Genomic DNA, 20,955 nt, shown 5'->3' on the forward strand with positions numbered 1-20,955 from the left:
AAAATTATTCGTATTGGGGATATGTTATAAAAACTTCTTACAGGGAAAATCTATACGGGGATATGTTTCAAGTGTGAGAATTAAACCTACGGACAACAACATTGATCATTATGCAAAGTCATTGGATGTTTGAGAGATTGATAATGCGAAGATTATTATGTGAATCAATAATTATGTTTCACACTCCATTGGTACTCAGTTGGTCAAGTACAAAACAACTAAAGAGGTTTGGGGTCATCTGGCAAGATTATACACGCAGTCTAACTTTGTCAAATAATATCAATTGGAAGCAAATACCCATGCACTTCGGTAGTAAGATATGGGCGTCTAAGACTTTTATTTTTTCATATTTTGTCATGTTAAAACTATAGGACCAGTTGGCACTCACAAAATCCTTAGAATTGTGGGCATTTTCTACTTATTTCACTCGTAGAGAAGAACAATGCTTGGTCCAATTCTTGATAGCTCTTCGTGATGATTTTGAAGGATTACGGGACAATTTTACATTGAAGTCCTCTTCCTTCTGTTGATTCAATGGTACACGAACTGCTAGCTAAGGAGATTCGCCTTAGATCTCAGGCTGATAAGAGGACTATTGCATCATCTACGCCATCAGTTTTTGTTGCACCATAGCGGCCTCCGCCTCATAACCAAAATAGGTTAACTTCGAAAGTTTCAGATTTTATGCCAATTCTCTCATGCTCCCACTCTCTCACTCACTCACTCTCCCTCAATTCTCTCAAGCTCCCTTGCAAACATAACCGCTCATGATTCTCTAGATAACCTATTTTGTCATTCTAACTAGTACTTGATTCACAGTCCTTGTGAGATCAATATCTTTTTAATATTTGATGACATTTCGTGCGCTTGCGGAAATATCACATCATATATTTTTGTCTTTATGGATCTTAGATTCTAGAATGTCTCATCATGTCACCTAACATGTTATATTTTATCTTCTTGTCTTCTAATTCATCTTTATTGGTTGTGATTGCTAATGGTACTCTGATATCATTAATAGGTGTTGGTTCTATTGTTATAACTTATTTGTCTTTTCCTTATGTTTATTATATTCCTAGTCTTATACTTAATCTTATTTTTATTAGTCAATTATGTGAGTTTAGATATGCAATTTTTTTTCTTCGTCCAATTTTTATATGTAGGACCCACGATCTCAAAAGGTGATTGGGATAAGTCATAGGCAAGGGAGACTCTATGTCTTGGATCAACTCCAAGTACCAAATGTTGTAGCTTCTAATGTCGATCTATTTTCTTTTCGATTAAGTGGTTCTTCTTCTGATTTTTATTTGTGGCATACTCTTCTAGGCCATGTTTCAACGTCTCATTTACAATTTTTAGCTTCGTCTAGAGTATTAGAAACTTTAAAAAGACATAATATTTCTTATTGTAGTAGCTATAAATTGACAAATTTTTCTACGTTACCTTTCAATAAAATTTTCTCCTAATCCTTTTGATCTTGTTCATTCCGATATATGAGGGCTTCTCCTATTACTACAAAAGGGGCATCAAGATATTATATTTCTTTTATTAATGATTGCACTCATTATACTTGAGTTTATCTAACACAGGTCTGATTATCTTACCATCTTCAATGACTTCAAAATTATGTTACCAATTGAAATTGAGAAGAGAAAAAGGTAGTCATCTTGATCATTCCAAAAATTATATGAGAAATAAATAATACAAAGCCTTATATAGGTAGATTAAGAAATCATAAACTCTAAACTAAAAAGGAAAAGACTAAATTGGGAAATGCATCATTGGTTCTTATTGAGTCTATAAGATTAAAACTAAATCTGATGGTTCTGTCGAATGATACAAAGCTCATCTTGTTGCTAAAAGGCTAATCTTAGGAGTATGACATAGATTATGAAGAAAATTTTTCCCCTATTGCTAAAATAAACTATTCGTATGTTAATTGTTGTTGTCACTGTGCATCAATGGAAAATATCTCAGATGAATATCATGAATGCCTTCTTGAATGGTGATCTTCAAGAAGAAGTGTATATGGTGCCTCCTCTTAGAGTTGCTCACCGACCTAGTGAAGTTTGCAAGCTTCGCAAAGCTCTCTATGGACTCAACCAAGCACTACATGCTTGGTTTGCAAAGTTCTCCACGATGATTACCTCGCTTGGCTTTCATCCCAATAATCATGATTCAGCCTTATTTGTCAAGTGTACGCGTGCAAGTCATATACTTTTATCTTTATATGTGGATGACATGATAATTACTGGTGATAATTTTGATAAAATTAAGTCTTTAAAGTTTGAATTAGCTTATTGTTTCGCTATGAAAGACTTGGATTTATCACGCTATTTTCTGAGAATTGAGATTGCCTCTTTATCAAAAGGTTATCTCTTGTCTCAGTCAAAGTACATAGCTAATTTATTTGAGCGTGCACATCTCACTGACAACAGGGTAGTTGATACTCCCTTGAGACTAATGTTCGATACTCTCCATCAGATGGTTCTCCGTTGCCATATCCTAACCTCTACTATACAGTTGTGGAAAGCTTAGTTTATCTCACTATAACTCGTCCTGATATTCCGTATATTGTGCATGTGGTTAGTCAGTTGTCACTATACCAACCACAATTCATTGGGTTATTGTTCTTCGCATTCTCTGGTATCTTCAGGAAACTCAGTTTTAGAGTTTCTTATTCCCTTCTACTTCCTCGTTAGAACTGTGTACATACTCTAATACTGATTGGACGAGCGACCCTATGGATCATAAGTTGACCACCAACTTCTACATTTTTCTTGAAGATTCTCTCATCTCTTGGAAGAGTAAGAAGTAAGACGTAGAAGTTGAGTATCATATCATGGCTACCACCACTTGTGAGATTGTTTGAGTACGTTGGTTGCTTGCAAATTTGAGAATTTTTCTTCGGCAACCTATTGCTCTTCATTGTGATAATTAGAGTGGCATTCAGATTGTGCGCAATACAGTTTTTCACGAGAGAATGAAACATATTGAGATCGATTGTCATCATCTACAGCTTGGCACTATCACGATGTCTTTTGTTTCTTTCTCACTGCAGATAACTGATATGTTTACCAAGACTCATTCCACTTCATGTTTCTATTTTTTTCTTGACAAGTTCTCAATACTTTTAGCTATAGCATCATGAGTTTGAGGGAAATGTTAGATTGTATGTATTTATTAGAATTATTTATTTATAGCCTTTAAGACAATTTAGTTTTTCCTTTTTCAATTTAGGGTTTAGGATTTTTTTAATCTACCTATATAAGACTTTGTACTCTTTATTTCTCATATACTTTTTAGATTGGTCAAGATGACTACTTTTTCCTCTTCTCAATTTCTACATCAATATATTGTGTCAAATTGATATTTGAGAATATATATATATATATATATAATCAGGAGAACTAGATGGATACATAGGACTTAGCTCCATGTTATTCTGAACTTTCTAGGTCCATCAGCCGATTTCGACCGAAATCCTAGATAGATCGGAATGACATGGAACCATTCTTATATGTTCGTCTAGTTATCTTGCTTATATATATGCCCTTAAACATCAATTTGGCATAATATATTAAGAGCACTGATTTTTTGAACATAAATCGATCTTTTAAAAAAAATTATGTATTAAAAAAAATAAACGTAGAAATTGATTAGGATAAATACAAAAAGGATAAAATGAATATTAGGAACTTGATTTGGTAATTTTAAAAGTAGGGTACGTGATTTGGGTATTTGGCAAAGTTAGCTACATGTCGGGTTATAAACAAGCCAAGTCGAGCCAAGCTTTATAGTGTTTAAGTTTGTTTAATAAGGTAATTGAGTTAAGCCGAGCTTAAAATAAACCAAGTCATTAAAATAATTGTTCAAACTTGAATTATTTTTTTTTTTAATGAGATTGACTTAAGCTTGGCTCATTTAGATGTTAGTAAGTTCTCAATTCAAGCTTGTTTGAAACGTTTACATTTTAAATTTATTTGATTAGTTATTGAGCTTGATAATACAAATTTATTTATTTTTTTTATTTTTTTATTTAGTAAGTTGATAAGAATTTTATTGATAAATATGATTCATGAACATTATTCACGAATGTTATTCACGAACATATTCACAAATATTAACAAGCTGAACACATGTGTTCAAACTTCTTCGTTTAGTTAAACGAGTTGTTCAAGTTTTGTTCATTTAATTGATCTTGTGTGTATTGAACAAATATAAATAAATTTTTATCAAACCGAACACTAAATTTATTTATGCACATTCAATTCATTTACAACCCTAGCTACATGTGGAACTACCACATCAGTGGCTCCCTAGAGCCGGTCCCACGGATATAAAGAGATTATTACATAAACCTTAATGGGTCGAAATCACAAAACTGAGACATCAAATTAAGAGATTTAATGATAAACTCAATTAACCTTATTGATTATTTTTATAATGATCGATTCGATCTCATAAAAATTTTCTATCACCCATCAAAGAATCAAAAAATACACATGACAATCAACCTAGAAAGTCAATATCTTTTAATGGCCATTTAAAGAAAAAATAATTAGATGTACTTCTGACCAGAAGCCCAAAAGTCGAGAGATTTAAGAGGTACTTCAAAGTACTTATTTGTGAAAGAGCTGTGATACTCATCTAGAATTTTCATCTAGAAAATTCATCTAGATAGACACATAAATGATGGGACCCACCATTTCACTTTTTGTGGTCTCATCATTTATGTGTCTATCTAGATGAATTTTCTAGATGAATATCATTTCTCTTTGTGAAATTTAACAAGTATTATAAACCAGTTTTAATTAAAATTATTAGATGAAATTAAAGAATTCAAAAAGAAAAATCTCAATGTATGTAAACAGTGTTTGCAACATAGCATAGGATTTATTTTTTTTTTAAAAGGATACGCTTTGAGAGGGGATAATATATTTTTGTACGAACAAATGAGGAAACTATGCCAGATGCAGCCTTTTGATAATGATTTAAACTAATCTTTAATAGTTTAGAAAATGAGAAACAGCATTTAATTTTTGCCTCGTACAAATTACATGAATAAATTTCCTAATAAAAATGATCAGTAGTGAATACACTCTAAAGTCAAAATTAAAGAACTCGATGATTAACAGCCGAACATAATTTAAGCGACTTAGCCTTCACAAATACACATGAAATTGAAAAAAAGTCACATTAATATAGCTATCGCTAAGTTCATAGGTTAAGAAATCACATCTGGTCATTCAAAGTGTAAACATTTCACTATCTTCGAAATGAAAACGGTATGGAACAACATTTTGGAAGACAGAAAATCACTAGCTGCATTAACCAGTTGCTTTTTCCTGACAAGGTTGGGCTACGAATCTCAAGCTTCAGGGTTGGTTTAGGTAGGTCATTATGATTTCTCAAAAAGGAACAAGTTACTTTGAAGGACCAAGATAGTATATATGATAAATACATGTACAACAAGATGGCTGCACTCACCACATCCTCAGAAAAATCTCATAATTAGCAGGCCACAGTGAATGCTACAGCCGAGGACAACCACAACCAGTCAGGAAAGGTTCGCTAAAGGTTTAAATAGAAGAGAAACCCCAGAGCAAAAGCAGCATTTATATGCTGCTTGGAACACTGTTGCGGATTCTGATTCCACTAAGAATGTAGCCGCCAAAACTGCTCATTTGCATCAGTGGGTGAGTTCGTGATGGAAGAACCTGCTCCATCACAAAATTTGATTTACTTATCCACCAATACAAAATGGGCAGATCAAAATGAGTTTGACTAATGAGTTTCTACAAGATTAACTAATTGATCAATAACAATCACTCTTGGTCACATGAGTTATAGTGGTAATCTAATCTATCACAGGAGATACCTGGTATTCCCTAAGCCAAGGCTCAGAAATTTGCAAACTGATTGCTAGTTTGGAAGTCTGTAAGTTGTGCATGCATGCTGCAAGGGGCTGCAAACATAACAATGTGAAGCACAATAAGGGTGAGATGACAAAATAAAATGCAAATTGAAATTGAATATAAAGCTATAATAAGCATTCAAGGAAGATCCAAATGTAATCAAATTCCAAAGATCACTAAGGAAAACATCAAAATCAATGATTACATTTACACCCAAACCACGTTAACTTAGCAGATAGATGAGTCAGGGAGGAGCCTTTACTAAATAGGAGATCACACTATTAAATTGGTTCATGAGACCATTTTCATTAATTGGATCTTAGAGGCATAATGAGTAGGTTCACTTAAAGAACAAAAAATTTTATCAAGTAGGGCTAGAAAATATAGCAAATAGAAACCATGATTCATCGAGCAGACCCACTATCAAGTAAAAATCTAAGAGAACTTCAAAATCTAGGCTTCATTTGGATTGAAGGAATTGCAAGTATAATCCTCTGTTTTGTAGACACTTGGAAAGTGGAGTGATTTAGGAAGCTGAGGGTAAGTTCACCCTCTATTTCCTCAATCATTGTAAAGTTATAAACTTATAATTGACAATTAAGATTAATAACCAACATATAAACCACCTGAAGATATTGATGGTAAATTGCGAAGGGTGCAGAATATGCTAGAAGTGGTAGAAGCTTGTGAACTATTGTCCCCACCTCAGCTTCTGGTGCAGCAACTATCAAACTACAGACATTGAAAAGAGCAATAAGTTAGAAGAGTTCACTTCCAATTAGTGTAATAAGATTTGTTTTACCCACTAAAGCCGTTAGTCTTCCACTGCTTCATGGTTTCTAATGGTGCTTGCCTTCCCTTATTGACAAGTTTATCAGTTATTGGTGTATCATGTCCAAGCTCCAAATCATTTGCACCAGAGGGGCATAAAATTGAAGCAACATGTTGAGATTCACCAACATCAGACATAACTGATGTTTGTTCATTGTTCAGAGATTTCTCCTTTATAAGATCAAAATTTTGAATTGGTACTTCTGATATATCCATTGAATTCCTGCATTCAGCAGATTCAGGAAGCATAGATGGCGCTTTAGCACTTATTTCTGAGTGCACAAAGTCATCAAGTGATTTGGAGAGATCAGAAACAGGTACATGCACAATCCTGCATAATGTACAATCATATGAACTGGATAACAAAACATTAAAAACCAAATCACTTTGAATGAAAAATAAATTATTTGAACTGAAGTCAAAAAAATAATAGTTCTCATAATTTCTTAGTGTGATTGTTATAAGACATTTCTTCATTTCCTGCAAAATTTCTGGCACAAGCCTAATACACCACCATCGGCCAAATTCAAGCTAGAGTGCTAATGCAGTTAACCAATGTGCAAATGAGTTTCATTACCATAAGCATAATGGTTGTACAGACAAAAGGGATAACTTATTGGATACCTGATTTCAACTTTTCTAACGAATGTTTTTTGAATTTGATTATATACACAAAATAATATCTATGTTACTCAAACTCAAGTATGAGTATCCATAATGATGTGGATCAGTGTCCGAACAGTATTTTCCAAAAAAATTTACATCAGACCAATAGTGGTGTTGAGAGTCAACTTTGAGTATGAATGCATCCAAATATTAGAGAATAATGGCCACGGCCATTTTTGTCCCAAACCCAAGGCTTGTTTTATCATTCCTCATGATACAAAGGTGAATATTCACAACCAATTTAAAAAAATGTCTCAAATGATTATTGAAAAAAAAAAATTACCTGCTGTATACTTCACTATTGAAGTTGAACATTCTTATTATATCTGATGGGTATGGCGTTACACCAAAATAAGTGCTACAAATATAGCCTGTGCCTGTCATATCAAAGAAAATAAATTTCTAATACATTCAAGTGAAATAGTATTCAAGTAAGCAAGATTCAACATCATGTTAGGCATATAAAAAAGAGCTTGTCAGGTGCACGAAGCTCCCGCCATACGAGGTCTCCGGGAAGGATTAATTGTACGCAGTCTTACCATGTTTTTTGCAAGAGGATGTTTCTAGGATTCAAACTCGTGACATTTAGGTCACAAAGCAACAACTTTACCGCTGCGTCAAGTCTCCCCTTCATCATGTTGGGCATATAACTAACTAAATTCAAAACAATCAATTTGCAATAAATGCAACAATTGAAACGGACCAAACTCATAGTTAAGATTGATGATAACTGGAAAATATAATTCCCACAACTGTTATGATTGTCTCTATTGTTAGCTTTTGAGCAACCATAAAATGCTCTTTGTTCATAAGAAGGAAAGCAAATACTTGTACTTAATATAATTAAACCTCATCATTTAACAAACTGCTACAAATCTTACTGCAAGATAAATTAAGATTCCAAAATCACAATATAACCAGAAGAAAACATGCGTAACAATGTACCCTTCAGACTAATTGAAATTTTTTTTTTAAATTATGGAATATCATCAGCAAGTGCCCCATTTCTGAATATGATAAAAAGAGTTTATACAGAGGACATGACTAAATATTACAGATGTACTGTAACCTAGAAAGAATATTACAACAATTATACATATAAAAGCCTATCGTATATGAGGAACAGCCTTATTCCAACCCCTTAAATGAAGGCATGTAGATTTGACTGTTTACACAACTTCATCAGTTCCAAAATGTTCAGCCCTACTCTTTACACAACTTTAACAACTGCCAATAACCAGATGCCAATTAGCTACTTAAGAATCATTTTTTAAACAATATGTGCAAGGTTTGAGATAGTAAGTTGAATGTAACATAGCGGAACTAACCTTATTGAGGCTTGGTGAAGTTCTCAGAAAGTTCTTCAAATATAACTGGAAGAAGTTAAATCTTCTTCAAATAAAATGAATGGGCATCAGCCATGACTGATTTGATTTCCCAATTTCTCAAGCATAAGGGCATAAACCCAAACAAGCAACATAAGAAGGCTAGAGAAACATCTCGTCGGCGAAAATCGAAGGAAACCATTTCATATGGGTGAAAAAAAATGAATCACTGTGATCATAGTTCAATTCAAGTATTGAGGGCAAAGTTCATATAACACTAGGAAAGGAATTCATTTCAGCTGCAAGTAATGAGAGGCAACAGGGTAGCAGAGGGCAGGAATGATGAGGGAGCAGCATAGGGACGTTGAAAGGGTTTACCTATCTTCTTATATATATATATATATATCATGTATCCAGATCTTACAACTTGACAAATCCTGAGGTAGACGGTACGGCCCCACATTCCGCTCACCAAGTATATCGGAGGGGGGGGTTTAGCTATCTTCTAGCAGCAGCAGAGTTGCTTTTGATGTGGTGTGGGTGACATCAAGGGAACAGCATGAACAGGTTAGGTGGACGCAAACAGTTAGATGGAATAGGTAGGTGATACAAGGTTCATATAAGCTAGACAAATAGGTAGACGATACAAGGTTAATAGAAGCTAGACAATGTTAGCTTGAACAACTCAATCAATTGACTTAGTATTTGGAGAATCTAAGAGCAGAGTGGAAAAGATAAAATGATGAAACAATTAACTGATTTGGTAAGAGCACTAATTGAGAATAACAACAAAGTGTTTAGGATGCAGCAATAAATAAGAACAAATAAATTTTTTGCCACATACTTGGACAAGGAGCCATCATAAAATGGAAACCAAAGGTTAACAAAACCATTAGATTCTATTTACTTGAGAGAACGGAAATAAAAACAATGGAAAGTTTCCACGGTCCCTATTTACTATGCAAAAAAAGATGGATTATTTCCTTTCTTTTGTTTACCCGATGAACAGATTGAATTACGAATCCGTCTACGGATTAATTTTTGATCATTTTTGTATCTGTAGAAATTGGGTAGAAAGCAATTCCCTAGCTCCCAACTCCACTAAAAAAAATAGTCATTTAGGAATGAAATTTTACAACAAACTATTTTCGTCCCAAATTTACGACGAATTTTGCGACAAAAATATAAATTGTCACTAATTACAAACAAAATTAGCAACGAACAAATTTGTGACGAATTCGTGGATTCGTCGCAGAATCACAAAATTTGAAAAATCAAAATAAAAAGCAATAATTCATATAAAAATAAAAATATTTAATATTAGAAAAAGTATATACCAAATATGGCTGTTGTTAATGCAACATTATTGACTTGGACAAAACCATGCGGCTTTAAACTTAGAGTTCTAACAATATTACGTTAATTAGGAAAGAGATTATCATTTTTCCCAAATTGGAAATAATATATTATTTAAAATAATTAGATAAATTTGAAACAACATAAAAACATGTCATTAAAATATTAATGCAAATGAGTAAGTCCTACAATCAACACGTACCCAATAAAATATTTAAATGTTCATTTAATTCAATTTTTTTAATTTTGTGATTCTACGATGAATCCATGGGTTCGTAGCAGAATTGCAATGAATCTATGGATTCATCGCTAATTGGCGACGAATCCACGGATTCGTCGCAAAATCACAAATTTTTTTTAAAAAAAATCAAAATAAATAGCATTAATTAATAAAAAATATACGAAAATAAAAATATTTAATATTAGAAAAAAATACATACCAAATATGGTTGTTGTTAATGCAACATAATTAGACTTGGACAAACCATAGGGGCTTTAAACTTGGAGTTGTAGCTATTTTAATTAGGAACAACATAAAAAACATATCATTAAAATAATAATAGAAATAAGTTCTACAATCAACACGAACCCAAAAACATGTCATTTTGTGACTTTTTTTAATTAACTTGATATTATTATATTAACTTTATTTAAAATTAATATTTATAAATTTATCAATAATTAAGATTAATAGCAGTTTAGAATAAAACTAACCAATAATATTTGAATAAAGATGATATTTAAAAGGAAATTAATATTTATAATTAAGATTATTATATATAACATTTATAATTCAGGGACAAATCCTAGATTCATCCCGACCCCCTCCCCCAAACCCTACTGCTACGGCGATGGCGAGAGTGCGGCGATAAGCTTCCTCCGGTCCTCTCCCCTCGTCGCCAAATAAACCCTAAAATCCCCGCCGATCTAATCCCTAATTTCTTATCTCCCCCCTCCTGGGTGACGGTGACGAATGTATAAGCTCCTCTCCCCTATCTTTTCCCCTCCTCAACAGCGACGGCAGGCCCCTACTGGGCGCGGCCGACCACGAGGGGCCCCTGCTGGCCCTTACCGGCCTTACTGGGAAAATCCTCGAAAAAAACTCACGATAAACTCGTTGCGGGAAATAGATCAAAGTAGTCAGGAATCGAAAGAAGTAAAACCCCTTGGAGAAACGACTCAAGAACTACAATCCTTCATCAGCGCAATCGCCTAATCTCTCTCCGCTTCATTCACAGGTAGAAAATCATACTCCCTTTGCTTCTTTCCTATTCGCATACTAAATCTTTCTCCGTTTTCTCACCTTTCCTAATCCGTCTTCCGCCTAGGGCTTGAAAACTCACAATTTTTCGTTCTCCTTGTCGTCCCGTGAGTTATACTTTCCTTTTGATTTGATACTTTTGTTGGATAGAATAGTCTCACATTTGCGAATTTTGATGTGCTTCAGAACCTCTGATATTAGCAATTGGTTCTCGGCCTATCGTATAAGTCACCGAAGTCTTTGGGTCTTCCTAATCCAATTGGCAGTTTCATGCATCTCCAAGAAGATGAGTGAAACCTAAGAACCGCCAGAATGTAAGGTACTGCTTCTACTTTGGACTTGTATTCCTATTGATTGTTTCTTGTGATAAGATGAGGAATTCATTGTTATTTTATTATTTCTGGAGCAATAGAAGAACACTTTCCTTGATCTTCCACCAAATGTCACCAAGAATCCACTTGGTATCATTTGGCCGTGGTGTAAGAATAAGGGTTCTAAGCCATATTGCATCGACTAGTATACAAATGTAACCAATATTGTTTAGTAACATAATGTTACATGGATAGGTCAATCAACTGAATGTGCATCATGAGACTCGATGGAATTGCAAGATGCAATGTCTTCAACACTTGATCAGTTTGTCTTTATGAAGTTCAAATCATTCCCATTTTTTTTCAAAATTGTTACGAGTTTTGAAGAGTAACAATTGCATTTGTTTTGCAATACTAAATAGCCTCAAGTTCTTCACACTTGGTCGATAACTCATTTGTTGACTGAAAACACTACATCATGTAATTATAAAGGAAAAATACAATGAAAAATAATCTTTTCCATTTAGGCCCTTTATTGCATCTATATGTTCTAGTGATGATCGCATAGAGATTATCAATAGAACTCCCTCTTCATTGATACTAGACATCCTAGAGAATCTCAACAGTAAAGGTCATGTCCAAATAAATTTAATTATTATGAAACAAATTTGCTTGATTAAGTCGGTTGGCTCTTGATCTTGTCAATTTGAATATATAATTAGTCGATTAGAATAATTTTGTTGTAATACTCAATAATAAATATACACACTAAGGAAATAATTTTAATCACCTCACATAAAATAAAAGGTTTCAAGAATATAAAATTTTAATATTCAAACTTTTAATAATTGTAGTAATTTAGAATCAAAGTCACATGGAGAAAGAATATCTCTTATTCTTCTTCTTGCATCAGCGTCTTCAAATGAAGAAAGAAGGGTAATTATATTTATTTCAATTAAGCATTTTAGTATTTGTATTATGATATATTGCTTGAAATCAAGGTTTAAAATTTCGACCCATGCCGAAATTTCGATCCTGAACCGGAACGATACGATTTCAGTACCGTATAGTGCCGATATAGTTTTGGTATTTTTAAATATAAAATATATTAATTAAAAATTAAAATATTTAACATAAATATTTAAAAAATAAACAAGATAAAAAATAATCTTTTAAAAAAGGAAAAGACATGAAAATAGATAAATAAATAAATAAAAATTTTATTATAATTTTTTAATTAAAATAAATGAAATATAAAATTAATTAGATAATTTTATTAGGATTTAATAATGCCTCTTTAAATTATCTCCACCATAACTAGGAGTTGATTAAAAAAAATTAACCTAAGTTTAATTTAAAAAAAATCTGAAATCCGACACCACTCGCGAGCCCGCATGACTTGGGTGCTGTCGCAGGGTTGCGCGACCAGCCATGGCCGTGGGGATTGCATGACTCCTTCGACGCGGCTACGTTGGTCGTGCAACCCCTCTGCAATGACCGCAGGATCGCATGATGCCTCCACGGCGGCAGCTAAAGGATTATGCGGCCTCCCCGCTACTGTTGCAAGGTCGAGCGACCCCTCTGCTGTGACGCGCAACACATCGCACCTGTCGTGGGTCTGGTGCTGGGGTCGTGCTGGTGCCGGTGCCGGTCGTCGAGTGGAACGAGACGTTTCGCTCGTTTCGACCATTTCGGCACGGCACTTTAAACCATACTTGAAATGACATGTTTCATCACCATGCTTATCTTATTATTCTTGTGGTCAATTGCATGTATTTCTGTCGTCATTTGGTTATTTTTATTGCATCAAAGAGAAGTGTAGAGGCTTAAGTTAGTAAACCTATGACCGCATCAATAGTAGCTCACTCCATGATAAAATCTCAAATCTAAGGCAAGCTTAAGTTGAGAGGGTGCATAAAGTTTATACTTGTTATCTACTTTTCATTTAGTTTATGCCCTAACTTAAATGAATTACCAAATTTGTTGTGGCATACATGTGTAATTATGTAATATTTTACTTTACGTTTGTTTGTTTGTTTGTTTGTTTGTTTTCTGATGCAGGAAAAGAAGAAAAGGAAGTATGGAAGAGGAAGTGACTACCGAGGAAGAATAAGACGATGATTTGATCTCTTTTTGTATTTCCTCTATCTATCCTTTTGAGACTGTTTATGGGAGATTTGATTTGTTAAACTGGAAGAATGTTGAACTTGATGTTGTTATGGATATTTGAATTTGTATATCTTGTGTTGTGTATGTTGTGTCGGGATGTTAAACTAGAATTTGTATTTGTTGGTATGGTTTGAACAGATTTTAATTTGTATGTATATATCATTTGTAAGAACAGGTTAAATGGGGAGGTTCTATTGAAATATTATGTGTTTTGTGACGAATTTGGCGCCGATATTTTCTTTGCAAAATGTCACTGTGTATCGAAGTTCTGGGACGAAAATAGGTTTTCGTCCCCGAATCTGCGAAGAAAAATATGTTTTCGTCGTAGATTTGGGATGAAAAATTTTTCGCCCCAAATTTGTGACGAAATGTGTTTCCGTCACAGATTTGAAGTTCATGAAGTCGTGCGCCGAATTCCTATTGTTCAAACGATTTTGGCGACGAAAACTAATTCATCGCAAATCTATCCCAAAATTTGGGAGGAAAACATATTTTCGTCAGATTTGAAATTCACAGAATTCCTATTCTTTGCACAATTTGGCAACAAAAAATAAATCGTCACAAACTTGCGATGAAAACATAATTCATCGCAGAATTTTCATAATTTCGTCACAGAATTTGGTGACCCTAATTCGGGACGAAAAAAATTTCATCACAGATTCACAAATTGACTATTTTTTTTTATAGTGCTCTCACTTCTCCAACCCAAGTCAAGTCCCACCTAGGTCTCGTGCACAGCCTTTCGCACAGCCAAAGGCCCTTCTCCAACACAACAGCACAACGGCGCAGCACCACCGCAATCAACGGCCCCGCGAGCGCAATGCGGCGATCTTGTGCGACTGCAGCCCCCATATGTGAGATCGACTCGTGCGGCACGAACGACAGTTGTCGGCTCCGCCCGTGCGAGGTCGCTTCGTGCAACCGAGACCGACAACTCCACTCATGTGATTTTTTGTCTTCCCTCATTTTTCCTCTTTCCTTTTCCCTTTCCCTCATATTCTTTTCTTTTCTCTTCCTTTCTCTTACCATGCCCTATGGATTTTTTCCACCGTCAATTCCTTTCCTTCCCTTTTCCATCTTTCAAAGTAAACATAGGGTTAAAGATGGCTAAATAAGATTGCCTGGCTTGGGAGGAGGCTTGAGCTTTACTAATAAAGACACATCAAGGTGCGCAATTGGAACAAAATGAGAAGAAAGCAAACAAATAACAAAGGTTGATTCAGGTGATGAGAGGATTTTAATACGCCAACATTCCTCTTGAGACGACATTGCTACATGAACTACACAAGATAAGGCTATCGATGAATTGATATGAGTTGGAACCCATGAAAAGAGAAGGATATAAGCTAGATAAAATCTTTGCATTAAGAAATTACATATTTTATCACTGAGAAAGAAAATATTTATAACTCCGCCGGTTGCAAATAAACTCCACCATAAAGGGTCCCAAGCTCAGCTAAAGGAGGATGGTTGCGTTAGGTTGTCAATCAACATAAAACATAGACAAATATTAAATATGGATCTATCAACATATTGAGCTAATGTTAGATTGTTTTTTGGATGGAATGCATTGAGGCTCAATTGCAACGTCTCAACAAGCACCGCTATATCTCCATAAAAACTTAGGTGTAGTATTAAATATGCAAGAGTACTTACTATATTGGATAAGATGCTAAGTATACCGATTGTCTTAGATTTGAAATATGTAGCATAAGAACGTTGATTGCAAAACAATGGAGGTAGTAAATACAAACAATTATTAGGAGAAAAATTAATATTTTATGTTTACAAAAGATAAAATGTATACGGGAGAAAGCAAAGACCTCTATCCTTCTGCAAAAACGAATCTAAATTCTTAAAACTCTTAGCTACGAATAACTCGTCATCTGTTATCTTGATAATTGTCTACTACTACTAAACAAATATAAGATATTCTATCTTTACTAAAGTTTGAAATCTTTTTTTAGTGTTTCTGACCAAGATTCGAGTTTATCATTTATCCTCACATGTCTCATCGTCCAAAACAATATCTATAAACATGCACTATGGTAATCCGTTTCGATGTTTGTACAATATGTGAAGAAGAGGCCAAGTAGATCAATGTTGACCGGATACTTGATATGTGAGAGGAAAGTTCAAGTAGGTCATGGAGGATCAGATACTTGAATGGGAAAGTCCTAATGAAGGTTAGGTAAGACAAAGTCCTAACTCGAGAGTTAGGCAAAGGTAAAGTTTTAACTGGAGGTTAGGCAAGGTAAAGTTCTAACTGCGGTTAGATAAAGGAAAGTCAATTAAGGAGAATCGCATGTTGGCAAAAGGAAAGTCCAAGTGGGCCAGGGAGGACCTCATGTTGGCAAATGAAAGACCTAATTGAGGTTGGGCAAAAGACAAGTGGGTCAAGGAGGACTGCACGTTGGCAAGAGGAAAATCTTAATTGCGGTTAGGCAAGAGGAAATTCAAGTGGGCCAAGGAGGATCACACTTGGTGATCATAAGTCCAACGGAAATTTGGCATTAGAGAAAATCTAAGTGGGTCAAAAGGTTGATCGAACACTTGGTGAAGAAATCCCAACATGTCACAGTTGGTTGGAGGTTGAGCAAGGGAACCCTAGACTTGGTTAAGCAAGTTAGGATTGGACAATCGATTTAGTAATTGATTGGGCCAAAGCCAATCGATCAGGTGATCGATTGGGAGTATTTATTCGCAAAATAGAAGGTGTCTGATCGATTGGGTAATTGATCAAGAGCTGCGCCAGGTGATCGAATGGGCGTGTTTCTTTGCTACGAACATTGGTTTTTGAATCGATAGGTGATCGATTGAAGCCATGTTAGTCGATTAGGTAATCGATTGGGAGAAAAAGTTCATGACAAACAGTGGCTTCTGAATCGATCAGGTGATCAATTGGGAGAAGTATGTGAGCGAATGAGCTTTGTAATTGATTAGGCGATAGATTAAGAAGCCTCATAATCGATTGAGTAAACGATTGGGAGAGGCAGCAAAAAGCCGTTGCGAGATTTGTACGGTTGGATTTGATCGGATCTGATGTGGTAATCGATTGGGGGTAAGACCAATCAATTGGGAGTCCTAATACGTGGGATATAAAGGCGTTCGCAGAGATTCAAATTGCACTCTTCTTCTCCGCCCTTCTCCGTCAGTTCTTGGAGCTTTTGGAAGATAAGTGTTTTGCACTTTCCAAGCATTAAGAGGCAGTCCATAGCAACAAGAGATTAAGAGCAAGGTACCTTATTGTTGTATTTACTTTCCTTATTCTTGTTGTATCTTTGTTGTATCTCTCATTGTATTTCTCGTGTTGTGATTGTATGAGGCTTCTCCGCCTCCTAGAAGGAGGTTTTCATAGTGTACTGTGAGTGAGGAGAGTGAATTCTTGGATTAGTCACCGTAAGAGCTAGATACCAAGTAAAATCAAGGGTGTTAGTATTGCTTCGAGTTTTCGCTGCAAATCATCATCGACGAAGTGATTAGAGCTAATCACCCCCCCTCTCTAGCTCCCAAAGTGTCCTAACATATACTAGACGACCAACCCATGACATTGCTAGACGGGTCGGCCCGCCAAAAATCCGTCATCTAGCTGGACGGGGCGGGCTGGGAAATTTCCAATCTAACCCAACCAAGATAAGTTGCGGGTCAGTAGCGCCAACCCATTAAAAATATAGAAAACCCCTTATAATTCATTGAATTTGATCATTTCATAGATAAACTTTGAAACTTTGAATTGACGGTCTTTTCTATTTTAAATTTTCCATTTTTTTTCCTTTTCAAGTCGCGGGTCAACTCGAGCCCACCGCGCCTAGATTCGCAACCTGTGTGGGTTGGCTTGATTAGACTCACTTTTAAATGAGTTGATAAAATTTCAAGCTAATCTGCTTAAATTATTTGATGAGTGGGCCAATCCAACGAACCCAATCCAAATTGATGACTCTACAATATACCGTACGCTATGTTAATATTTTTTTTTTAAATTCTTCACATAAATTTTCTCCTCGGGACTTTGTCATAAATTTTTTCTAAGTCAATGAATTTAACGTGTAAGTCTTTTTTTCCTGATACTTTTTTAATCAGTTGTCTAAAAAGAAGTATAACTTCTATTGTCGACTATTTATGTATGAATCCAAATTAGTTTTTAGTCACTTTAGTCTTAATTTTTTTCTCAATCACTTTTTCTCAAAGTTTTATGGTATGACACATCAACTTGATGCTCCTTTAATTCACACAATTTTGTACTCTATTGTTATATCAAGGATGTAGAGTACCTATCCTTCACTGATAAGACATTTTCTTTATTTTCAATATAACTTTATAAGCTATTTTATACTCTGCTGCTTAGGCACTTTCATTTCTTATTAGAATATGTAATCATTTTCCCATTTTGCATTCCTGTCAATGGTGGTTTTACCTTTGAAGTTTAAATTTTTCAATAAAAATTTAAATTTCTAAATTATTGTTTCACTAAGTTATTAACTAAAATCTTTATTCAAAAGTGGATGAAAATATCTTTTTACCACTCTTAAATTTTCATCCTTCACTAGTACCCTATTGAATTCATTCAATTTAATATATTTTATTTGAGTAAGATTCATTGTTTTCCTCTCTCGTTTTAGCTATTATATAGATGACTCTTTCCTTTTCTTTTTTATTAAGCCGTCGATACAAGCGTTCGATAGTTTTATTCTTGACTTCACTCACTGCTTTCTTAGTTTTTTTACTACTACACTTGTTTAAGTTTTCTTCGTTCTTAACCTATATGCTATTTGTTTTTCCGTCACTTTCTCTTGTATTCCTCATTCCATCATTAAGATTCTTTATTTAATGATATATGTCCTCTTGACTCACCGAGTATGCTCTTAATCATCGTTTTTAAATTTGACGTCATTTTATGTTATGTTGTAGTCGAGCTGTTATGTATTTTTTTTAATACTTTTCTTCTATCCTCTATTTAAATATACTTTACTTCTCATCCTTAAATTTCACCCCTTGATCATCCTTAAATTTCACCCCTTGATCATATGAACTATGCACATTTATCCATAGTTGTTTAAGGTGTGGCCCAAAATCACATTGGTGTCGTGGGGGCTAAGGCACTAGACGCAAAGTGAGGCGTACACCTTACCGAAGTAAGACATTTGAGCGTATATTTTTACAATTCAAACATATATAGGGAATTTTTACTAAAATATTTTACTAATAAAATTTAAATATTTCATAAACTATTAAACAATAATGTAAATATAAAATTCACTAACATTCAAATGTTGTAATAGATTATCTTCATAATCAAAATCAAATTTCAAATTAAAGAAAAATTAAAATTAGTGGTATGAAAATTCTAAACTAATTTACAATTTGAATTTGTGAGGAACGAAAAAACAGAATCATTAGAATGTAAATTTCTTAACTAATTTACAATTTAATTTATGAGAAAAAATAAAATTGATAAGAAAACTTATGAACTTAAATATGTGAGAAAAAAACATACCATTATGATGAAACAAAAGGAGAAAGACAAGAAAGTGTAGCCAAATTTAGAAGACTGATGTTGATGTTGTAGGCGGGAGAAGAGTTCACGTTTGAGAAAAGAGTGGAGGGGAGGGGAGGTTGATATTGATTTTTTAGGGGAGAGGAAGAGTCATGCAATAGAAAATAAATAAGTTTGCAAGAAACCAAGGGAGATTGATGCTCATTTTCTAGGGGAAAGGAAGAGTCAAGCAAGAAAAATGTGTCACATGCATGCAAGTTAATGCAACCTAATTAATTTAAAAGTTATTTGAAGGTATGTGTTACTTTAAAAAAAAATTTTAAACTTCAATAAAGCGAGGAAAATTGTGTCTTAAGCGCGCACGCTTAAGCGCGCTTCATTCAAGTACTGTGCTTGGGTCACTGCCCAAGCGCAAATGGCACACCTAGTTGCGCCTTACGCCTACCAGACGTGCGCTTTTCATAACTATGCATTTTTTCCTACTAATACTATACTTGAGGCACCTATCTAACACTATAATTTATGTTGGATCGTTAAGTTTTTTCTAGGGAAAACCTTACAATATTTATAAACTATTCTATCTCTTACCGACCATAAGAAAATTGATTTGAGACTTATTATTTTTATTTTTTAATTAACTAGTTGTTCTTCTCTCTTCTTGAAAAATATATTAGCTATTATATCGCAAAAATCAAATTTACATTTTTTCTTCATTTCTTATTCCAAAATGTGGTTAAGTTTTCTCTAGGGAAAACCCTACAATATTTATAAACTATTCTAGCTCTTCCCGACCATAAGAAAATCGATTTGAGACTTATTATTTTCAGTTTTTAATTAATTAGTTGTTCTTCTCTTTTCTTGAAAAATATATTAGCTATTATATTACAAAAATCAAATTTACCTTTTTTTCTTCATTTCTTATTCCAAAATGTAACCCCTATACAATCCTGATCATATTTCTCATTTTTACTCCTACATGCATATTTAGATTTCCTCTTCGAGATTTTTTTTATACTAACTCTTCTAGGTCTTCCCAAAATCAATGCTGATACTTTCATCAAATTCTACTTGAGGTACATATATGCTAATTATATTAATAGATTTTTTTTATCACTATCTTAAAAGTTATAATCCTATATCTCTTTTTAATTACGCTTACTACTTCGGCCCTTAACGAACTATCTACAACAATATTTACTCTATTTCTTATTTCCCTATTTCCCATATATCATAACTTAGAACCTAAGTATCATCTTTGCTTCCTCCCGTACACATTTTATCTTTTGCAAACATAAAATATTAATTTTTCTCCTAATAATTGTTTGTTTTTACTACCTCCATTGCTTTGTAGTCAACGTTTCTATGCTACATATTTCAAATCTAAGACAATCGGCATACTTAGCATCTTATCCAATATAGTGTGTAAGTACTCTTGCATATTTAATACTACACCTAAGTTTTTATGGAGATATAGCGGTGCTTGTTGAGACGTTGCAATTGAGACTTATTATTTTCAGTTTTTAATTAACTAGTTGTTATTCTCTTTTCTTGAAAAATATATTAGCTATTATATCTCAAAAATCAAATTTATCTTTTTTTTCTTCATTTCTTATTCCAAAATGTA

The 20,955-nt window shown here is 34.0% G+C and overlaps 1 protein-coding gene across 2 annotated transcripts in view; it reads right to left on the reverse strand.

Annotated features, from left to right (window-relative positions):
* Window positions 1-5,183: 5,183 nt before the first annotated feature.
* Window positions 5,184-20,955, reverse strand: part of LOC121974872 (tRNA (adenine(58)-N(1))-methyltransferase non-catalytic subunit trm6-like) — a 31,100-nt gene continuing 15,328 nt past the window's right edge. Inside the window, exons 8-12 of one of the 2 annotated variants that reach the window (XM_042526144.1) lie at window positions 7,699-7,792; window positions 6,721-7,080; window positions 6,545-6,650; window positions 5,882-5,968; window positions 5,184-5,720 (exon numbers count right to left, since the gene is read on the reverse strand). In XM_042526144.1, coding sequence (XP_042382078.1) covers window positions 5,619-5,720; window positions 5,882-5,968; window positions 6,545-6,650; window positions 6,721-7,080; window positions 7,699-7,792 — 749 coding nt within the window. In that variant the 3' untranslated portion in view covers window positions 5,184-5,618. Of the gene's footprint in view, window positions 5,721-5,881; window positions 5,969-6,544; window positions 6,651-6,720; window positions 7,081-7,698; window positions 7,793-20,955 lie in introns of those variants that run through there. The other variant, XR_006110132.1, reaches the window with a different exon arrangement.

The sequence above is a fragment of the Zingiber officinale genome, chromosome 4B (assembly GCF_018446385.1).
Source record: "Zingiber officinale cultivar Zhangliang chromosome 4B, Zo_v1.1, whole genome shotgun sequence".
NCBI classification, from domain to species: domain Eukaryota; kingdom Viridiplantae; phylum Streptophyta; class Magnoliopsida; order Zingiberales; family Zingiberaceae; genus Zingiber; species Zingiber officinale.